This window comes from Neolamprologus brichardi, chromosome 13 (genome assembly GCF_056152115.1).
Source record: "Neolamprologus brichardi isolate AB-2024 chromosome 13, ASM5615211v1, whole genome shotgun sequence".
Taxonomy (NCBI): Eukaryota; Metazoa; Chordata; class Actinopteri; order Cichliformes; family Cichlidae; genus Neolamprologus; species Neolamprologus brichardi.
Window position 1 is genome coordinate 18,816,083 of NC_142116.1, and position 19,980 is coordinate 18,836,062.

The 19,980-nt window shown below is 40.2% G+C and overlaps 1 protein-coding gene across 2 annotated transcripts; it reads right to left on the reverse strand.

Moving 5' to 3' along the window:
- Window positions 1–1,562: 1,562 nt before the first annotated feature.
- thbs2a (thrombospondin 2a) lies at window positions 1,563–19,866 on the reverse strand. 2 transcript variants are annotated; one of them, XM_035912084.2, is made up of 22 exons: window positions 19,514–19,865; window positions 19,021–19,089; window positions 18,277–18,830; window positions 17,805–17,889; window positions 15,561–15,760; window positions 14,125–14,265; window positions 13,946–14,039; window positions 13,439–13,609; window positions 12,395–12,571; window positions 11,893–12,066; window positions 10,669–10,796; window positions 10,424–10,576; window positions 9,150–9,368; window positions 8,959–9,066; window positions 7,321–7,480; window positions 7,115–7,233; window positions 6,791–7,025; window positions 5,555–5,782; window positions 5,181–5,452; window positions 4,999–5,096; window positions 4,720–4,859; window positions 1,563–3,340 (listed from the first exon to the last, which is right to left on the reverse strand). In XM_035912084.2, the coding sequence occupies exons 2-22, from the start codon at window positions 19,085–19,087 to the stop codon at window positions 3,333–3,335; spliced, it is 3,531 nt and encodes a 1,176-aa protein (XP_035767977.1). In that variant the 5' UTR covers window positions 19,088–19,089; window positions 19,514–19,865; the 3' UTR covers window positions 1,563–3,332. The 2 variants fall into 2 exon arrangements, with proteins under 2 accessions (XP_035767977.1, XP_087706394.1); XM_087850268.1 differs by lacking the exon at window positions 1,563–3,340 and adding an exon at window positions 3,668–3,702 and having other exon boundaries at window positions 19,514–19,866.
- Between the last annotated feature and the right edge of the window lie 114 nt (window positions 19,867–19,980).

The window sequence follows — 19,980 nt, forward strand, 5'->3', positions numbered from 1 at the left end:
TTCCTGGCCTCACCATCATTTACTTAACCCCTTCCCTTCCTGGTTTCTGCACCGATAGACAGAGTTTTGGTGCAAAACCACATAAAAAACCCTTCAATCGTGCTAACCAAAGGAGTTTGCAAAGTCTGTGACTTTGCCTTTTCATTTTAAAGCACTATTAAACATTTGAAGCAGTGACAGTAGACCATACTTTCTAGCTGACACTCTAAATAGCACATGAATGTTGGAAACAGTGCCCATCCCACACATGTAACATACAGTTCTGGTATCCGTGATGGGCCCTTTAATATAACATACTAACAGAAGGCCTGTTTTTTTTCTTACAAATAATTTAGTGGTGAGATGAACAAAACAATAGACTTCAAAATTATGTCTTATGTGAGTTAATAAATCTGGTGATGTGTTTTATTTTTCCTGTTGTCAGTAATTTACATGAAAACACTAAAACTAGCCATAAATATACCGTATTTACACTGTTTTACACCTATCCAAGGATTGATATATTTTTGCGGAAAACTGGACAGGTAGCCAGGCTCGAGCTGATACCATCGTGTTGATGTTGTTACTGGATCAACAAAACTAATTTTTGTCCAGGTAAAGGCCTTAACCCTAACTATAGCCCCATAACCCTAACCCTGACCATAATCACATCCTAACCTCCAACCCTAACCGCCCACTTTTTTCCAGAGTGGACATCGATAGGCTTTTTTTTCCCCAAGTTACCAAGCTATGACATCATAACAATGTGATTGGTCAAATGCAATGTTGATCCGAGAACAACACCAATACAAGGATATTAGATAGACCAGGTACCAGGTTTTCCCATAAACAAATTCCAAAGGAGACAGGTAAAAATTTGAATTGACAATAATTCAAATGGATTTTTCTTTCTTTCTATTTTTATTTAGAAATAAAAATAGAATGAAAGAAAAATCAATTTGAATTATTTTTATTATTTATTTATTGCTATTATTATTACATGTTATTATTATTATATTATATTATAATTACAATCTTGTATGTTATTTTATTGTTGTTGTTGTTGTTGTTGTTTATTTTATTCTTTATTTTTACTTCATTAAAACTAAAAATACAGTTCTGGAGAAAAAAACTCAACACATCTCTCCCACAGGGTCTTGTTGTGGTCCTGGTATTCTGTTGGTTTTGTTGTGTCACTTTGACTTTTAGTTTCTTTATGTTTAGTGTTAGTTCTCATGTTTCAGTGTGTTCCAGTTTTACTTTGACGGTTTGTTTTTCTGGATTCCTGTTTGTTTTTTCCTTTTGGAAGAGCAAGGCTCACTTTTCATTATTTCATCTGCCTCCATTTACTACATTGGGGTCGTCCTCTCCCCACGACCCTAATACAGCTTTATAAACTGTTTTTTGCTAAGACTTCTTGCAATAGGAAGAAAAAGTTCTTTCCTAACTACACTTATAGATACATGGTCAAAACGAGTTGGCATGACAACTGTGCCCTGCTTGGCCAGCTTCCAGATGTATTTCTTTCTGATCCTGATATTTTTTTTTTGTATGCTTCAAAACCACATGAATAAACCACACTGTTGTACTGGGTAATATGTTTCTTCATTAACACACACACGGGCATCGGCAATGTCACAAACACCTGCTGCCATGAGTTTCCACTAGAGCAACAAACATCTTATTCTGTTGCACAAAAATAATTTCCAAGAAATGCACACAATGCACCTAACCCAGCTATGACAGTATTTCTAATCCTGTCAATTGTCATAATAAACAACATGGTGTAAAAGTGTTTTATTAAGAAACAGAACAATCTTACACTATTGTTTGTAGAAAACGTATATCTAACAACACAAGTATACAAAAAAAACACATTTACAGTTTGTGCATTGCAAATAAAAAAAATGAACAGGATGGAAACCAAACATGGAGAACATGAATGCTGTTCAGACTGACGACAGCGAAGTTGTACGCAAACACATCCTTAATCCACACTACACAATCACACAGTCACACTTTTAGAGACCTTCATCTGGATTCCTTTTCAATCAACACTTTGATGTTTCACAAGATGTATAAGTGATATTTATGACTAACGTAGAAATGAAAATGTCGTTTTTTCACTGTAGTTGATCTTCACGAATCAACCGCTCAAAGTGGCTTATTTCCAAATCTCCAACTCTCAAATGTTAAAGTTACACATTTGATTTAATATCAATCATTTCATTACAATATTTTTGAGCAATGTCACTATTTCAGTCTACTTTCGCTGCTTTGTGTTGCGCATAAAAGTTTCCAAATCGAGTCAGAAAGGCGTTTCTGCGATGGTGCCAGTAGCCTAATTGGCAGCTGCTAATTTAAAAGATAAAAAATTTGCAGTAATGTGTTAAATCCATTTGAGGACAGCGAGGCTGTCTGGACAGCTAAGTAAATAAACTACCAGAATTAACTCACTTTGGCAGCTACCGTGACCTACATAAACATCTGCTTCGTGTTTATTTTCGTGATTATTGAAAAGCAGCTGGTGTTTATCTTTATGCTACAGTTACTTAACTGACACACTTGAAAAAAAAATCAATGACTGACAAATTTGAAAAACTAACAAGTACAGGAAGTGCATGAAGACACTAAAAAAATCTGGCAACGCTAATATGTTTTATCTTGACGTCTGTGGTATTCAATTATACGTTTTGTCAGTGTAAACAAATAAATAATTATTTACAAAACTAGGAAAAAAAATGCCAACGAACAAAACAAGCAGAGCATAAATAATTTACAAAAGGAATTATAGTACAGACTTAGTATAAACATCTTTGGCACTTACTCGTCGTTCACTCAAGTTGTACATGAAAAGCACATTTAGGATGAAAAGAATAAGGAGAAGCTATAATGGAGTTAAGGCGGGTAAATGATTATGATTTGATTACAGTTTATGTTTGTCAAACACTGTATGATCAGTTCAGCAAAAAAAAAGAAGAATAAAGGCAGAGAACAGCCGAGTCACTTACATCAAACTGTAGGAAATCACAAACAGCATCTAAGAGGTTGTACAATGAATTTAAAGATGTAGAATGGGTACAATAGTTTTAATTAGATATTCGGTAGAGGCTTTTTTAAAAACAAATAAACAAAAAAAAACACATGTTGATCAGTTTTTTTTTCCTTTCTCAGCTTCGGCAAAACTGAAATGTGCCACTGTTTCTCCTCCAGTGGATGAATCAAGGCGAAAACATGGAAGTATGCGAAGTCTGATTTACATTGACATGGATTCAGCGATGACGTGATGTTTACTCAGAGAGATTCTTGTCTTTTGCCATCAGATGTTTTCTTTTTTTCTGTTTCTACTTGATTCAGTTATCTGTAGAAAGATGGAAAAATATCTTCCATTACTGCCACATTTACAATTAAAACTCAATGAGCCCCTGAGTCAAAGTGCCAGAGTGCAGCAACAACATTAGCATTGTGTGCGTCAAAAAAGCGTGTCTCCAGTAAATGTGGCCGTGATTGTGAGAGAAAAAAAAAGCTGCAGACTCATTTTCCACAGTTTAGCGCTAAGTAGAAGATCTGAAGTCCTTGGATGAACACACAAGGATTTTCACAATGCTTCTGGGGCATTGTTCATGGGCAGGGTGGCAAGCAGAAATATAGCGTGACAGCAAACAACAGCACAGAAACCCTCTAACCATTACCTTGTGAGCACGGTTGGCAACTCCGGCTTATCTGAGGTTTGAAACAAGATGTGGTTGGTTGAAAGAGTCTTCGGTTGCATTTATGTTATTCAAATGACCACACTGCTATAATAAACTATGTAATTTTTATGTAGGCATTGGTGTTTAACACCTAAGCCAATGTTATTAATACAAAATTTCTACAATTTAACATGATTGGTTAAATACGTTTTAGGGACAGAACACATTAAAGCTTAAAATCAGTGGCATCCTAGGACTGTCAAATAACACATTGTCATTGGCAAATAACAATGGAGCACATAGCTGTCCACTCTTGTGCAATGTTTAGCAAATTTATTACACTGAGCGCAAATTTCAAAATTTGTAAATAACTTTTTTAAAAATAAAAATTATATTGTTTTTCATTAGGTAAATAACAAACTCATGTTTTTAGACTTGGACTTAAATCAGCCACCAAATAATAGTCATATTTGTGATCTTAATCAAAAAATAATAAAGTGCTTTACTATTTTTTTCTTTTTTGTAAAAAAAAAAAAAAAAAGAAAGAAAATGTAAAACTTCACGAACAAAAAACAATAATTATATTTTGGCTTTAAAAATATAAATTCGATTAAAAAGCTTGTGCGTACTGGTGGATTACCAATATATTGAAAAAGTGATTTGGGTAATAACCAGTATTGTTAATTTAGGGCAGCTGTGGCATAAACTTTCGATAGAGTTGTGAGCTAATAAATAAATCTAATAAACAAATTCAGTTAGCTTAGCTTAATTTGTTTAAAACAAACTTAAAATATTACAAATTTTCTCCATTTAATGTTTGCTTACTTTAGTTTATGTAATTATTTACAGTGAAATGGGGAAGGGCCCCACTTCTGGCACCCTTGCTTTCCACTCTTAATATCAATATAGCTGCTATTTTCACTCAACTAGCATTCTTGATGAACTGATTTCAGCTTTATGCAACACTTGAGTTGCTCACACATATCCATGGGTAATTTATAACAAAACAGAAACATTTGTGGTTATAATTTTAAGTAATTGTGCTTACCTCTGCACTCATACTTGAGGTCAGAGAAGAACACCAGCTCTTGTGAGAAGACAAACAAGCCTAATCTTCCTCCGGCAAAGGTCTTATCATAAATTGGTCCCGAGTCAGCCATAATCTGTTTGCCTTCATAGACCACTACCCTGGAAAACACAAGAAAAACTTCCATGTTTTAATGTCTTGAGACTAAAAAGCTGCATGTCATCAAGAGACTTAAAAGAGGCCTGTAATCAGAGACAGAAAAACATGGGCTTTCCTGTTGTGATCATCTGTACTTCATACCTTATAAACCCGGTCTTTGGTCTGTGGATGAGATGCCACCTGTAAGCTGTGTAATCCTTCCAACCAATGTTTTTGGGGTCATGCCACAGGGTCCGCACCTTTTGTAAAATAGTTAACAACACTAAAATCAATACTGATACAGGCATTGTAACACACCACTTTGCATTTAGATTGCAGCCCACCTGTCCTGGAGTGTTGCCCGTGTGCCACAAAGCATTCCTGAGGTATTCTCCAGTGCCAGTGGTCGAGTTCACAACTTTGAGTGAAACCCCAGAGATGCCAAACGCCTTGGATGGTTTGTCCTCCCAATAGGTCTGTGTGATCTGCTTCCACATCACAACGTAAAAGCGCCCACTCGACTGGTAACCAAAAACAAAGCCTGCATAGTCGTCATCTCTGTCGGTGTTCACGTACATCGTTCCACTGAAGTCCACAGCGCTGAATTCATCAAAACCTGTGATGAGGTGAGCAAGTGTTAGACTCACAGAGCTCTGCACACTTGAATGGAGTTTCAAATATTTTAAAAGGCAAAGGGAAACATATGTGCGCTGCTCACCTACTGCAAGGCCTGGGTCAGAGTTAGCAGTCTGAACTAACTCCTTGCCCTGATGTCTGACCACCCAGTTGGGATCAATTTGTGTGGTTCCTTTAGGATCCAGATGCACCATCTGGAATTTTCTGAAGTCTGTCACACTGATGGCATTGTTCTCAGGACACACATCGAGGATATCTGGGATACTGTCGTTGTCAAAGTCATCTTTGCATGCATCCCCTCTTCCATCACCTAATAAAGCAGAAGAATATAAAATTATATTAAAATCATTTTAAAATGTTTCACCTAATTTAAATCAGATCTGAAACAAACTATTGAATAGGTTGGAAAAATATCTACGGCAGCTAATGCGAGGATCATAACACTCCCACTGCAGTGACTGTTGAGGAGTTCCTCCAACTAAATATTAAAAATGAATGGAAGTATAGCAGTTCTTCCCAGAAAACTGTCCCAAGTACCACTGCCAAGTCTGATGAAGCAAATCAGCCATCTTCTCATGCTGTGACAACTTCCACTGAAACGTCTTAGTATCTGAAGCCTGAAGTCTAGAGCCAGGCTGCAGGCTGGGAACTCATGAGGGAAAGGATGCCAGTGGCTAATGAGGGCCACTGCATGGAAGTAGCTTGCCGTCTTCTGTCATCATCTTTGTTATTGAGCAAGAAGCTCAAACGATTCTATCAAATAAACACTATTTGACAAACTGCAAAGGGTGTGAAAGCATCAGGGGCTTTCTCCTCTGCAGTCTGTTTTCAGTTATAGACAGCTGCACAAACTCCAGGTAACCCTGCTTAAATTGGGCACCGTGGACTAATCACAGGCTAAGGCTAAATGGAATAAAAACTTCACAGCCTGATGGTGCCCTCCAAGGCAGCTCACTGAAGTCATGGAGAATGACATCATCCGTGCCAAGCCGGTCACTGACTCTTTCCACAACCACCAAATTTCACACCTGCTGCAGTGAAAGTAACCGCTAACTCTAAAAGCAGCTGGGAGAGGGCATAGGGAAGGGAAGAAATGTGAAATAAGTCTGAGCGCATAGCGATACTATTTAAGCAAGTAGTCTCAAAATTTTAACAGACTTTTGTTAATATAAATCTTAAGAATGCTACTAAAAGAAGTACACCATTGAATATTTATGCTATAAATCCATGCTAAAAATAGTTGATATCACTCATGTATCAACTTTTTGTATGGATGTGACGCTGCTGCCTTTAAGACTAATACATGCACCATCCTCACCATTAGAGTCCTCCTGGTCTTCGTTGGGTGTTAGCCTGCAGTTGTCTTTGTCATCAGGTATACCGTCGTTATCGTCATCGTAGTCGCATGCGTCTCCTTTGCCGTCCTTATCGTGGTCAGCCTGGTTTGAGTTGGCCACATAAGGACAGTTGTCTAGATTGTTCTGATGCCCATCTTCATCAATGTCCTGGCTGTTGTCGCACTGATCTCCAACCAGGTCATTGTCTAGGTCAGTCTGTTGGATGAATACAAGGATCAGAATGTTAATGCAACATCTATTGACTGTATTGGAAAAAGCCATAATTTGCAGTGTGCATACGTTACCTGGTCAGGGTTGTGTAGCAAAGGGCAATTGTCACACTGGTCGCCGACACCATCCATGTCAGTGTCCTTCTGGTCAGTGTTGTACACATAGGGGCAGTTATCATTCTCATTAAGAATTCCTGAGAAAAAAAGACAAATTTATAGTTGCTATAGTTAACTATAGTAGACTGAATACAACATGTCGTCTACATTTTTAGCTATTTTACCATCTCCATCGATGTCCACTGCGCAGGCATCCCCTTCTCCATTGTGGTCGGTGTCAATTTGAGCAGGGTTGTTTTCATAGGGGCAGTTGTCACAGCGGTCACCAACTACGTCCTTGTCAAAGTCAAACTGGCGAGGATTGTAAAGCAGGGGACAGTTGTCCTGTCGAAGAAAGCACATGCTAGCTAAGTAATGTTTTGACAGTCATGAGCCGAATCATAATGAGTGCACTGAAGAGAACGGATTTGGATTTGCATAAAGTTTGTTTCTGATTTGGTCAGTAACATTAGTTCTCATCTCACTGCATCTCTGCTGGGTTGAGATGTCATAGCATATGAATCACATCATTTTCACTTATTCATCAAGCCAGTAAGTAACCCTTTTTGGCTTATAGAAAATATTTCATCATGGGATAATGCTGACCACTCAAAAGGTTGCAGTAACAAACCCTTATGTTAGCAAAGTGGCTGAACTTTCAGGTGCTCCTTACTTCCACAGCAGATGGTTCTACATACTTTGGCACAGTGTTTTACACCAAATGTCCTTCATGACACAAACCCCACATTTATCCAGCCTTGTGACCAGCAAAAGGAGCAGACAAGCTGCTCAAACTGGGTGTGTGTCTCCTCCTGGTCTCAAAGCCAGTTAACTATGCTACTAGCAAACTATGCTAGCAAAAGTCCCCTTGCTATAGGATTTGGTGGTTTGTAGCTTTTCTTTATGTTTTCAAATATGTTTCATATAATGTTTATGGATTTCTACAAAGGCTGTATATGTTGTTTGCGCAATGGAAATGGCGTAACACATCAATTAACTAGCAAACTGCACATTTATTAGGTAGAACATGGCCGTATTTTTATTTTCAGACTTTAATGAGACGTGTTGCCTTATGTCAAGGCCAACCAGACAAACTCACTATAAATCTGATTCATATTGAGTCTCATTTTTATTTGGAGAGGAAGCAATACTCTAATTAGTATTTGAGTTCAACTCAATATTGTATGTAACCTAGAGTTATTTAGTATTGCCCAAGTTAATGTAATTAAGGTTATTGGGTATTCTGACTGTTGCACTTATAGTATTTCAAAGTTTATTATTTTTAAATATTACATTTTTTAATGTTTAGAATAGACGACTGACTTTATATTGTTCTAGCCTCTAAAAGTATGCCTTAAAGATTTGCTTTGAAGAAATTTTTTGCTTTAAAAATAGTGGTATAAAACCTCTAGACTTTTCCTTTTTAATGCACTGATGAAAAAAAATAACATTATAGGCTCTTCACTTATGTCCAGTTTAATTAGTCCAATAATTTCACTACGGTTTACTTTGCTATTAAGCATCAAATCTCCAGTCTGTCCTGTAAGTTATATGCTTATTACTGAATTGTGTTCATCCTTATGTTTGAACATGATGTCCGTTGTGGGCTGCACAAAAGTTCAATAATAGGATACCACTCGAGTGGTACGACATCTCCCCCAATCATGCTCTCCGTGGATGGATGGATGGATTGGGTTTACCATGTCGAAAGAAAATTGGGGTTTTTTTTTTAGACAAATCATATCCAATTATTGATTTTTTAAAGTCTCTCCACTTTTTTAGGATGCCGCTCACCAGTTTGTAAAAGTGAAAAGTTCTCATACCGTTTCATCCAGAATTCCATCATTATCATCATCCTTGTCACAAGCATCTCCTTGACCGTCTCTGTCAAAGTCTTCTTGTCCAGAGTTGGGGAGGCTAGGGCAGTTATCCTGAAATAGTGGCAGTAAATGGTTGACTTTTGCAGTTCAGTTTGGCATCACTGGATTGAATGTGGCAATATTCAGTGAAATACCTTCTTGCAATGGTAAGTGGCATTAGCACCACACACAAGGTTCTGATTGGGCCAGCCATCCAAATCAGAGTCTTCACCACAAATGAAGCCATCTCCAGCGTAACCCGTCCTACACTCACACTTGTACATTGGATCACTGAAGTGGCTGATGTAGATGCATTCGGCATATTTGTGACAGTTGTGCGTCCTGTCCTTACATGGGTTCTCAGGCTCACATACCTAGATTAAGAAAAACAGAGAGGTTAGATGGAATTTCTTACAAGACACAGTTTTCTAACATATTTTCCATTTTGCTGTTTTTTAAATGTGAAGAGTATTTATTTTACCACTAGTCCAGGCAGCTTGTTTTAGGGACTAGCCCTCCAAACAGGGACACCTCAAACTGAGGTGACTGCTTAAAGAAATTTATTTTTCAAAAAAAGTGTGGAGCACTTGTGATTTTATGACATGGGTAGAGCATATATTCCAAAACAACCTACTGCTCTCCATTTTTTCTTCACAAACTATTCACAGCTGCCACTTATTACCAGATGATGAACCTAAAGTTTGAATGCCACTGCATGAGCTCATAGAGCCAAAAGAGACAGGGAGGCCTTTGATCAGAACTGTGAAATGGAGCCTCTTAATGCCAGCAATGAGACAATTCCCCTTTTCCCAAATCAATTACTGTCAATTGGGGCATCAAATCAAAGACAGGCAGCTGCAGAGGCCAAGAAGTGACAAAATGCCCAATGAGGAATGTTATGCAAGTAGTGGTCAAAGTGACACGTTTTTCAGTTTTCCAGGGACTCATTGATCAGAAAAGAGATGAAAACCGTTGTGTTCCAATCATGTAGTTAATGTGGCATATTTGACAAGTCATATTAAAACTTGTAGTAGTTTTGACAGGGTTGGAAAGAGACATATGTGGGCCACAGAGACAAAAGAAAAACATAGCTTTATGACAATGAACTGATACAGTGCAAGGAAGGAAAAAGAACCATTCATATACACCTCTCATTTTAAAAGTTTAAAGCTACTCACGCTGTCATTTTACTTACAAATAGTGGGTCAAGGTCAACCCCATTCATTCATTCCTATATACACAAACTCTCTTTTAAATCCCCTGAAGTGCTGCTTCAGTCATTTATAAATGTGACATCCAGAAATCCACACATGTGCTTATCCAAATCTCCCTGGAGCTAAATCCACATTATATGCTTTATTGTTGTTTGAGTGGTTTCATACCAGTGGTCTATTAAGAGCACTGAAAAAAAAAGCTAACATCAACTCACTTGTTTGTTCTTCTTGGCAGCCTCCACACCCATACCAAAAGGCTGGGTGCCCTTGTAGCGCTTTGGACAGGGCAAGCAATGGAAACCTGGATCAGTGTTGACACAACGCTGCATTCCATTCACTTTGTAGCAAACATCAGACACCATGTCACACTAGAGGAGAGAAAAAAAAATCATCAGCAAAATTCAAGCAGGTCTTTTTATGGATAAAGTGCAGCTAGGTTATGAAAAATAGTAACTTTTACCTCATTAATGTCTTCACAGTGGGTACCATTTCCACGAAATCCAGCAGGGCACGGGCCACACTCCCACGAGCCATCGGCAGAGCTGCTGCAGTCCACTCCCGCAAAGCATGGGTTGGACAGACAGCCATCTGCAAGAGGTTTAGATGATGAGAATGGATACATACAAGGGAAAACTTTTAATTTTTACTTTTAATTTGTAATGCTTATCTTAAGTTAATGCTTAATCACCTTTCCAAAATCTACAGTAGCAACACAGACAGTATAAAAATTGGAAGTAGCAACCGTGACATCATCCATTGGTTTCTGAAGGCGTGGGCGTGTCTAACTATGATATAATAAGCCATTAACTAATCATCTATGGTTAATCATCATATTTGAACTATAATAATATCACGATTTACAAAATAAGAGTCAATTTTTTTTAATATGACCCAAAGTGAGACCATAAACTCATCAGGAAAGTTTTCACTGAGGTCAATCAGACAGCCATTTTCCCATATACGTCTATTGGACCAGAAGTTTCTTTTGCAACCACAGCTACTGCCATCTGGTGGCTTTTAGGTAGAATGGAGGTTCAAAGCGCTTCCACATTGGCTTAATTTTTCTGAACTGGAAACTATATTCTGGTTTTATGCAGGTTTTGAAACCAACTCACAAAAACTTTCCTTTTATATTAAAATAAGGGTAAGGTTTTTGAATTTTCTTTTGCCAGATTTTTCACTTTAATGCAGTCGAGGTAATCAGTATGGTGCTGGTTATTGTTAACACAGAATTATTACTAGTAAGGTAATCTTTTTTTTTTTTCCAGTGTAGCTGGCAGAACCTAGATTTCCTCTTCCATCTGCCAGTCATTGTTTACAGGTGAAGTCACATCGTTAAACAAGCTCAGAAAAAAAATTTAATCTGTTTATAAAGACACACATATGGCAGCACAGCAAAATGGCTGTGCAAAACAGATGTTTGGATGTTTTTTCCATCATAAAGACTAAAACAATCAAGCTGATCATTACAGTCAACAGCTGACAGCAACTTGCACAGTACACATTAGGACATTCCAAGTACCTCAGCTGCATTACAGGAGAAATCCTAAAATCACTACAAATGCCAGAACATATGTCAGTGCAATCCCTATGCTACATAAAAATGTTTCAGTGTGGGCCTGTGGATCTGTGAACCCAGTCACCTAAGTAGCTAAAACCATAATGCAGAGTGACTAATGCTCACCAATAGGGCAGTCATTCTTGTTACAGCTGTCTCTGTCGACCGCTTCTCCAAAACATTTCTTGCCGCCGTATTGAGGTTCAGGGCTGTTGCACTCACGGGAACGACTTTTGTGCCCCCCTCCGCAGGTCGCTGAACAGGTTGCCCATGGAGACCATGGTCCCCAGCCACCATCAACTAGAAAAACAGGGGAGACAGATGCTTAGCAGCAAGTCACTTTGACATAAAGTGTTTTATTCATGCCACATTTTTATTCTGTTGTTTCTAAACAAGAAATAAAAAGTTCAGAAGCCTGGAACTTAATACTGCATGAGCGAACATACTGAACCGATCTGGACCAACGTTTGCACCAAGACTGACATGATGACAGTCCGAAACACATGGGGAATGTTGCCTTAGGGGAACCACGAGGCACGAGGGAAGTCCGGCTGCTGGGCACAGATGCTGGCCACTGTAACGGAGATGCTGCTTTTGGGTGTTTCCCTTCACAAGATGAAATACTCACTGGGACATGGCTTGGCAGTGCAGCTCTGGGTCTCTCTTCCACTGCCCTCACAGTCTCTGCCTCCCAGCTGTGGCACAGGAGCATTGCAGTGTCGTATTCTCGTGATCTGCCCCTCGCCACAGGTCACCGAGCACGACGACCACGGGGACCACAAACTCCACCCTCCGTCCTGGCGAACTGGGCATCAACAATCAGACATGTCACGCAGCAGTCAAACACATATGTGTTGCGTTATCCTCCAGATTTCCATTATAGTACTTACAGACATGTATAATTTGCCAGAGTTAGGAAAAAAAGAGAGCAAAGAGCACCATATTTTCTACAACATTATGCGATGCTGGCGATGACGGCTCACTTTCAAAGATGTTCTAAGACACTTGAGCCAGTATTTTTGTCATTGTGGGTAAACTATCTTCTAGTGGTTAGGCTGATTCAGTCACTCACACAGATGGAGTGTACTGCTAGCTTCAAGCAATGACACATGCTGATTCTATAACTTCTCAAAAAAAAAAAAAAACACACAACACAAAAAAACCCGTTCAGCAGTTTTTGTTTCCAGCACAAATCTACCAAAATCACCACACCTCACTTAATAGGACATTAATTATCAGATTCATTAATATTTTATAATATTGCATGGAAAGCTGCAGTGAGTCACTGCACTGTGGAACACCCTTTTAGCCAGTGATTTATTTGGAGTTAACTGTGACTGGGCACACCCTGCAGCCCAACCGTGAGATCCAGCTCTTCACTTAGATTCATCCACTCAAAGACGGATCCAGATTTATGAAGGAGAAAACTTTTGCAATTCTGAGGCTCTCATCTCATATTTAACTCACTGCTCGGTTTTTCCACAGTTTCATCATCTCCTCCCCCCACTCCTCTCACTTATCATAACGCTATTTGTTTTAGATTACTGCCAGTGGTGCATACTGTGGTTGAGATAATATCGGTGCAACAGTTACTACTGGATGCCACAGTTCAAATAAAAACTGAGTGAGTCAAGACAAAGCGTTGAAAAAAGAAGAAAGAACAAATCCTCACCACGGCTGTCGCATTTGCCCAGACTGCACTTGCGGGTCTGGATAGAAGGTCCCGTGCAAGGATTGCTGGTTGCGTCGCAAGAGCGGCCCCTCTGTTGAGTTCCTATCCCACAGGTCACTGTGCACTCTGTCCACTCTGACCACGGGGACCATCCATCGTCACTGTCCATAGCTGGAACATGTAAATGCAACACTTTTATGCTCCATCTTTTTGCACACTCACACATATGCTCACTGAACAGAACTGTGAAAAGTTAACAACTGCAGTTTTTAATCTTTATATCAACTCGTTTATCACATGACATCATCTAAAGAACCCACACTGGACATTTTGAGTGCCTGCTAATAAATATGTGGTTCGCGTCCAAAGACATACTGGCTGCAATAGTCCTGTAGCATTAAACTTTAATATGCATGAAATGCTGTGGTTATAGCACATTGCACCATTAATTTAGAATAGCGTGTATAAAATTGCGTGTTTATGTTGTGAAAGGTCCTGTCTACTTACGCAAACACGCGGGGCAACACTCGCCATCGATAAAGGACGGGCTGGCACAGGCCACCGGAGGACAGGTGATTTGGTGGCACACGATCTTGGATTCCTGCCACAAATGAACATTAATGATATGTGAGGCTCTTTAACATCCACAGTAAATCTGCATATATTTCCAGATGACTTGGCACTACCTGACAGGTGCATTTGGTGCAGCTGTCTACAACCCAGTCTTCCTTATCGTCAAACAGGCGGCCATCCTGCCAGCACATGTTTTTCTCTGAGGAGTTCTTCATCCTCCCAAGGGCCTCTTTCATGACTGAGTTTTCTTCTGTCTGAACATACAACAAGTGAGGAAAGAACAGTCAGAAATCTTTAAGACACACTCAAGATCAAAGGTACAAAGCCACTGACTGGGGGAAAGATAGTCCTGCTGATGAGCTGATTCATTGAAAATAGCGTGTTTGAGGTTAGTTTCACCAGGTGGGAAGAGGAAACGCGTGTGTTGCTTTTGCAAATGTTATTCTAATAAAAAAAAGATGACATTTGTTTAAAATCAAGCTTGATCAGAACCATTTCTTTTTGAGATAAAACAACACTACGCTAATAAAAACAAAATCAGTACCAACTGTAGCAACCTTGTAACTTTTCTTGGATTCCTTTGTACCAAGCTATTTCCCCGTCCAGCTCAGCTCATGCTTAGATGCTTTACTTTACTTCATCTAGTCATTGAAAAAAAAAATCTGACAACTTAAATGGATGAGAAACAACAGAAAAAGACTAAAAAGTTACACCCACTTAAAGAATCTACTCAGTTTTTCCCTTGTTGCTGCAGATTAGAAAACTCTGAACTTCTTTACATGCTCACTACTTCTTTGAAAACAGCTTACTGAAAAGTGCTGCTTAGTTACGCACATTACCTCCTATCCAATTGGAGACCAGGCTGAGCTCCTCAACACTTGGGAACTATCGGTGGATAAAGTACTGCCAAAGATTTTCGGGGGGATATGAGTGCGTATGTGTGTGTTCATCCTCCTCTTGGAAAAGGGGAGTAAGCAGTGTGCAGCACTAGAATCTAAGACACCACTTGGTCTGGAAGAGCCTCAGGGACCCTTCTCATACCAGCCGTTTCTTTTTTCCCCCTCAAGGTTTATGCCCAGACTCTCTTATTGCTGGGAGGCTCCCAGAGGAAACACATGAGCTGTTTAAACAAAGCCAGACATTAGACTGGACCCCATCACTGCCAGGGGAACACTTCCTATATCCACATGTAACATGTCATAAAATCTGTCTGACTCACGCTGCCACAGATAGCAGGAGTCATATGGGTTCAGCTGTCACAGGCGACTCTATAAACACTCCTGTGGCTACTCACTGTTTACTTTAAAACCAATGTGGGTTACCTAGTAACCTAATTCAGGCCTCTTTACCTTCAGGCTAACACGCGGAGGGCTGAGTCATCTATTTTCCTAAAATGTTGTTTTTTTTTAAAGAGTTAAATATTTCTTCCATCACACCAGAGCCACCAATTTTACATTTACTGGCCTGTAAAGTTCAACAAAACAGACAGTAACCCTCTCTAAGACAAATGCAAGTGTTTGCTAGGGTTGATTTATGTGATTTAACTCACCACTTTTTGCAATCCGTCAATAAGGTTGCTGACGACAATGCGCAGGCCATTGAGCTCCTGGAACATGGTGCTGAGCTCCTCGCAGGAGCGTTCACACATTTCTGCGCCCACATCATCCGTCTTCTGACCTATAACGTTTGTAGTGATGGAAGGACTCACGTCCACAATTTCCGCGCTCTCAATCACAATATTGGCATCATCTGGAAGAGCAAATAACAGATACCAGGGCAAATGGAGGAAAAATAACGCAGGCTGTTGATGGAAAACATGTTTGAGAGATATGACGGTTGAAACGCAAGGACTCAAACAATTTCCTGTTTTTCTGTAGCTGTCCAAAAGATCACAACAATGGCGTAATTGAAATGTTTATTATGTTCTTAAAACCAGATGTCCAGTCGGTGTCATTCAATTTGGAAAACAAAAAAAATAAAGTGTGTCTGTTTGAAATGGTGATGGTAAATCTGTCAGCCCGAGATGACGGCAGAGCTGGCTGTGGGAGAACAGGACAGGATGGCACTGCAGAGCAGAAATCTCTGGAGTTCCCCGTGTGATGCAAAAACCATATTGTGGACCATAAACCTCGCTAACCTTTCAAATATGTGACCACTTGTGATATGTACTTAAGAGACTGGGGGTGGCCACACAGATTTATACTTGTTATACTCTTGTCTTGATATCAGCACAAAAGAATTATGTGAAGAAGTATGTGGGCTGCAGCATTTATCAGTCATTATTAAGGCTGAGAACTTTGTAATAAAACCAAGTGTATGTTGAGATATTGAGAAAGGGACCTAACTTTAAACTGCAGTGCTATTAGAAGAACAAATATGAAGTTCTTTTGCAGTCTACATCTGACTGCTGTGATCTCGGTAGTCAGAAAATCCTACTGAACTTTAATCACATCACAGCTAGCTATACGAATATTCGATGCCCAAAACAAACACACGAGAGACAAATGGAAGCTCCGCAGAACGCCTGTCCTTCAGCCAAGGCACAACGCGTATCTGCAACTGGTTTGGATCACGCTATGTAAATTGGCGAAGATTAATAGCAGAGCGGGGACTCTAAATCAAGAAGTCATCCAAATTACCCGGTGGTGTCCTACTGTAGCCAACGCAATGTTTTCTTTCCTCTTCAGTCTGCTGGATTCATTCAAATCTCAGGAGGGCTTCACACTGTGTGCGCGTGAGAATGCGTGAAAGCTCGTCTGTGAAAGCAGTTACACATTCTTCTCTCCCCGATGGACGCTCTCGATTTTGTTAGAGTAGAAAGAGGAAATAACAAAGAGCAAAAACTGGGGCAATTTTAATACTGTCCAAGTTATAGGGTTGCCTGGATTTATGGGTGACTTTCGGCATGAATTTTCCTAATGGTGCCGAACCCTCTCTGGTACCAGCCAACCAGCGGAAAACTTCCAGGCGCTGGTGACATTTGTTAAACAAATAAACTCATTCAGCTGGAATTCAACAGTGCATGTGGTGACAGAAAAGCATCAACTGCATACCGCATGGTGATTTTCTCTGTCACAGCAAAACCAAAAGGCTCAATTTCCAAATCTGGTGGTTCTTCAGGATCTCTATCTTTTGAGCTGAAGCCAGTCTTTTGTGTGAGCCCCGCTGAGGATTGCGAGGTCCTTCAGCTGAGAAAAGCAACCCAATCAGCCAATTCGTGACTTCATCCTGTATGTTTGTGTGTACGTCTGTGTGTGTGCAGCTGGAGGTGGAAGCTCCGCACTTTGCAGTATAACATTCACTTTGTCTTTTCTATTTTCTTTCCCAGGGTATTATCCCAAATCCACTGCCAGTGGAAACAAATGTAAGCATCTGTATCTCCTTTTGTTCACCCTGCACGCTGCTCAACCTCAAGCCACTGCAGTGAAAAGCCTGTTGCTGTAAACATGAAGTAATACTGGGATATCTTGCCACATTTCGGATCTGTAAGCTTTTTGATCCATTAAAAAGGAGATAAATTCATGCAAATGGAGTTGACAGAGAATGCTAAATTGTTTGCCGTGGTCCAAGCTTAACAAAACACAGATACTGGGTGCAGGAGAGTTGCATGTGAAAGAGCTTTTAGATCACATCTGCTAGGTATCAGGCATCAAACACTTTGCAAATATAATTATTTTGACTCATCTGTTGGGTTATGAAAAAAAAAAATCACACAAAAGAGAAAGGGTTTGCCATTCATCCTGGATAGCAGGGCCTTCATAGACCTTAAAAACTAAAACAGACACATTCTTACCTTGCTTGGTAATCTCACAGTCTCTACTCAGCAGGATGTCTTCTATTGAGGTGTCAAAGATGAAGCGCACACTCTGAAGAAGGCCCTGTTTGGTGAGAAAATATGTGTCTCAATCACTTTGACATATTTCAGGCAGGACATTTTCTATACCTAGTGCAAGCATGAGCTGGGAATTGGAGCAAACATTTCATGGAAACTCTCTTTTTACCTAATAACATACGTCCCCCCTCATTTCTACACACAAGGGGCAAATTTAGAGTCTAAATTTAGAGTCCTTTCCACACAGAGAAACCAGGGCAACACAGGGAATATGTCAGTCTGTATTTTTGGAAACAGTTGTTTAAACTTTTATTGCAGGGTTAGTGAAGACCACAATTTTGTTTCTTGGACACTGCGAGAGTTGACAAATGCTGGACAAGTAAGGAGTTCCTAGATCCTGGGAAATCGTTCGAATCCACATCCGCTGTCTTACCCTAAAGTGGTTCTCTCGAATGGATCCCTTTGCCACATACATGCGGCTCCCTTCGGCCTTCAGGTGCTCGTAAAATGGCTCATCCAGGATGAAGCTGTCTATGAGGCTGCAGCCGACAAACAGGTTGGCGTTCTCCCCATGAACGTGAAGGGTGATGTTCTTCCACTGCGAGTCGGACAGGTCCACGTCCTCGAATGAAACCACGTTCTGCGAGCCGTCTGCCCAGTAGACCAGGTCCAGAGTGTTGGCGCGTCCGTTGGACACGATCTCAAACTGGCGCCGGCCATCGGGACCCTCCAAACCAATCAGGGTGCCTCGTGAGGAACGGTCCTGGCGTATGCTGGCCACAAATACAAAGCCCTCATTGTTTTGGATCTGACGCAGCATTTGCTTCAGTATGGGTGGGCTAACTGGGGGCAGGTGGTCAAAGCGGATGAAGCGGTAGGCAGGGGCATCTAAGTTCTGGCCCCTGAACTGTTTGGCCCCCAGTGTCCTGCGTGTGATGTCGCTGATTTCAAACAAGTCGAATGATGTCTCATCCTCCTGCTCACCATCTATACATCAGACAAGAGGAAATGTAACTGGAAAGCTAGAAGAAGAGTTCATGAACTTAAAAGCAGAATGGGAGCAACTGGCAGAGTTTTCGCTAAAACAAAAAACAAAACACTGGAATTGGTGACTCAAATGGAATAATAATAATAATTATTAGACAGCAATACCACAATCAATCCATTTACAACTCACCTTCAGTTAAAGCTTGAAGGTAATTAAATGACAACAGCAACAAGAAGAGACTTCTCCTGAGTATCATATCTGCTTCAAAAACAAAGACATAGTTTTTGTTAGATTTGTGCCTCTTTTGTCTTTTTTCCCATCCTTGGTCCATCTCAAATGCTGCACTCAAGTCTCTCAGTCACAGAATGACTGGAAAAAAGAAGAGAAAAAGCCACATGCAAATACAGGAATAAAATGATAAAAACAATAACTCCAGCCAACGAGTTGTTACACAGTTTACAGCTGATTAAACTTTGCAACATTGCACATTAGGTTTTATACCCTGTTATGTAGGAAAGAGTCTTTCAGCAGTCCAGCAAGTTTTTCACATTTATTTATCTGTTTTCACTCTGCAGGTAATGAATCACTTACAGCAGCCCTGGTAAATTTGCCCTGTACTGATTTCTCCTCACATAACATTTCAATGATAAGCAGTGTATGCATTCCTAACCTACTTACTTACCTGACGAATTCAGTATCTTAAAAAAAGAAATCCGTCAGAGATCCAGCGACAAGAGTAAAAACAAAAAGAGCCGAGGGTAAAAATGAATGAGCAGTGGTATCTCCTGTAAAAGCCCGTAAAGAAAAAAAAACAAAAAAAAACAAAACAAAAGTGTACAGTCCACTTTGGTTCACTACATCCACAGTCTGGAGGACCTGAGGCACAACAGTGACCGAGGCGCCCTCCTCCCTCCTCTTATATAGAAGCTCGCACAAAGTCTGTCAATCAAGTGTTTCGGGTCTGAGCAAGTTTGAGGTCGGCTGTTTAAGAGACACAGTTACATAATTATCTTCCGATTGCGTAATTTTCTTAGCCGCGATCACACGCGGAGGCTGCTAGGGGGATTCGTGACCCCTCCCCTCCCGTTTTTCGCCGAGATACCCGCGAGCCCCTCCCTTCCTAACAAACCCACCTTCCCACCGTGTCCG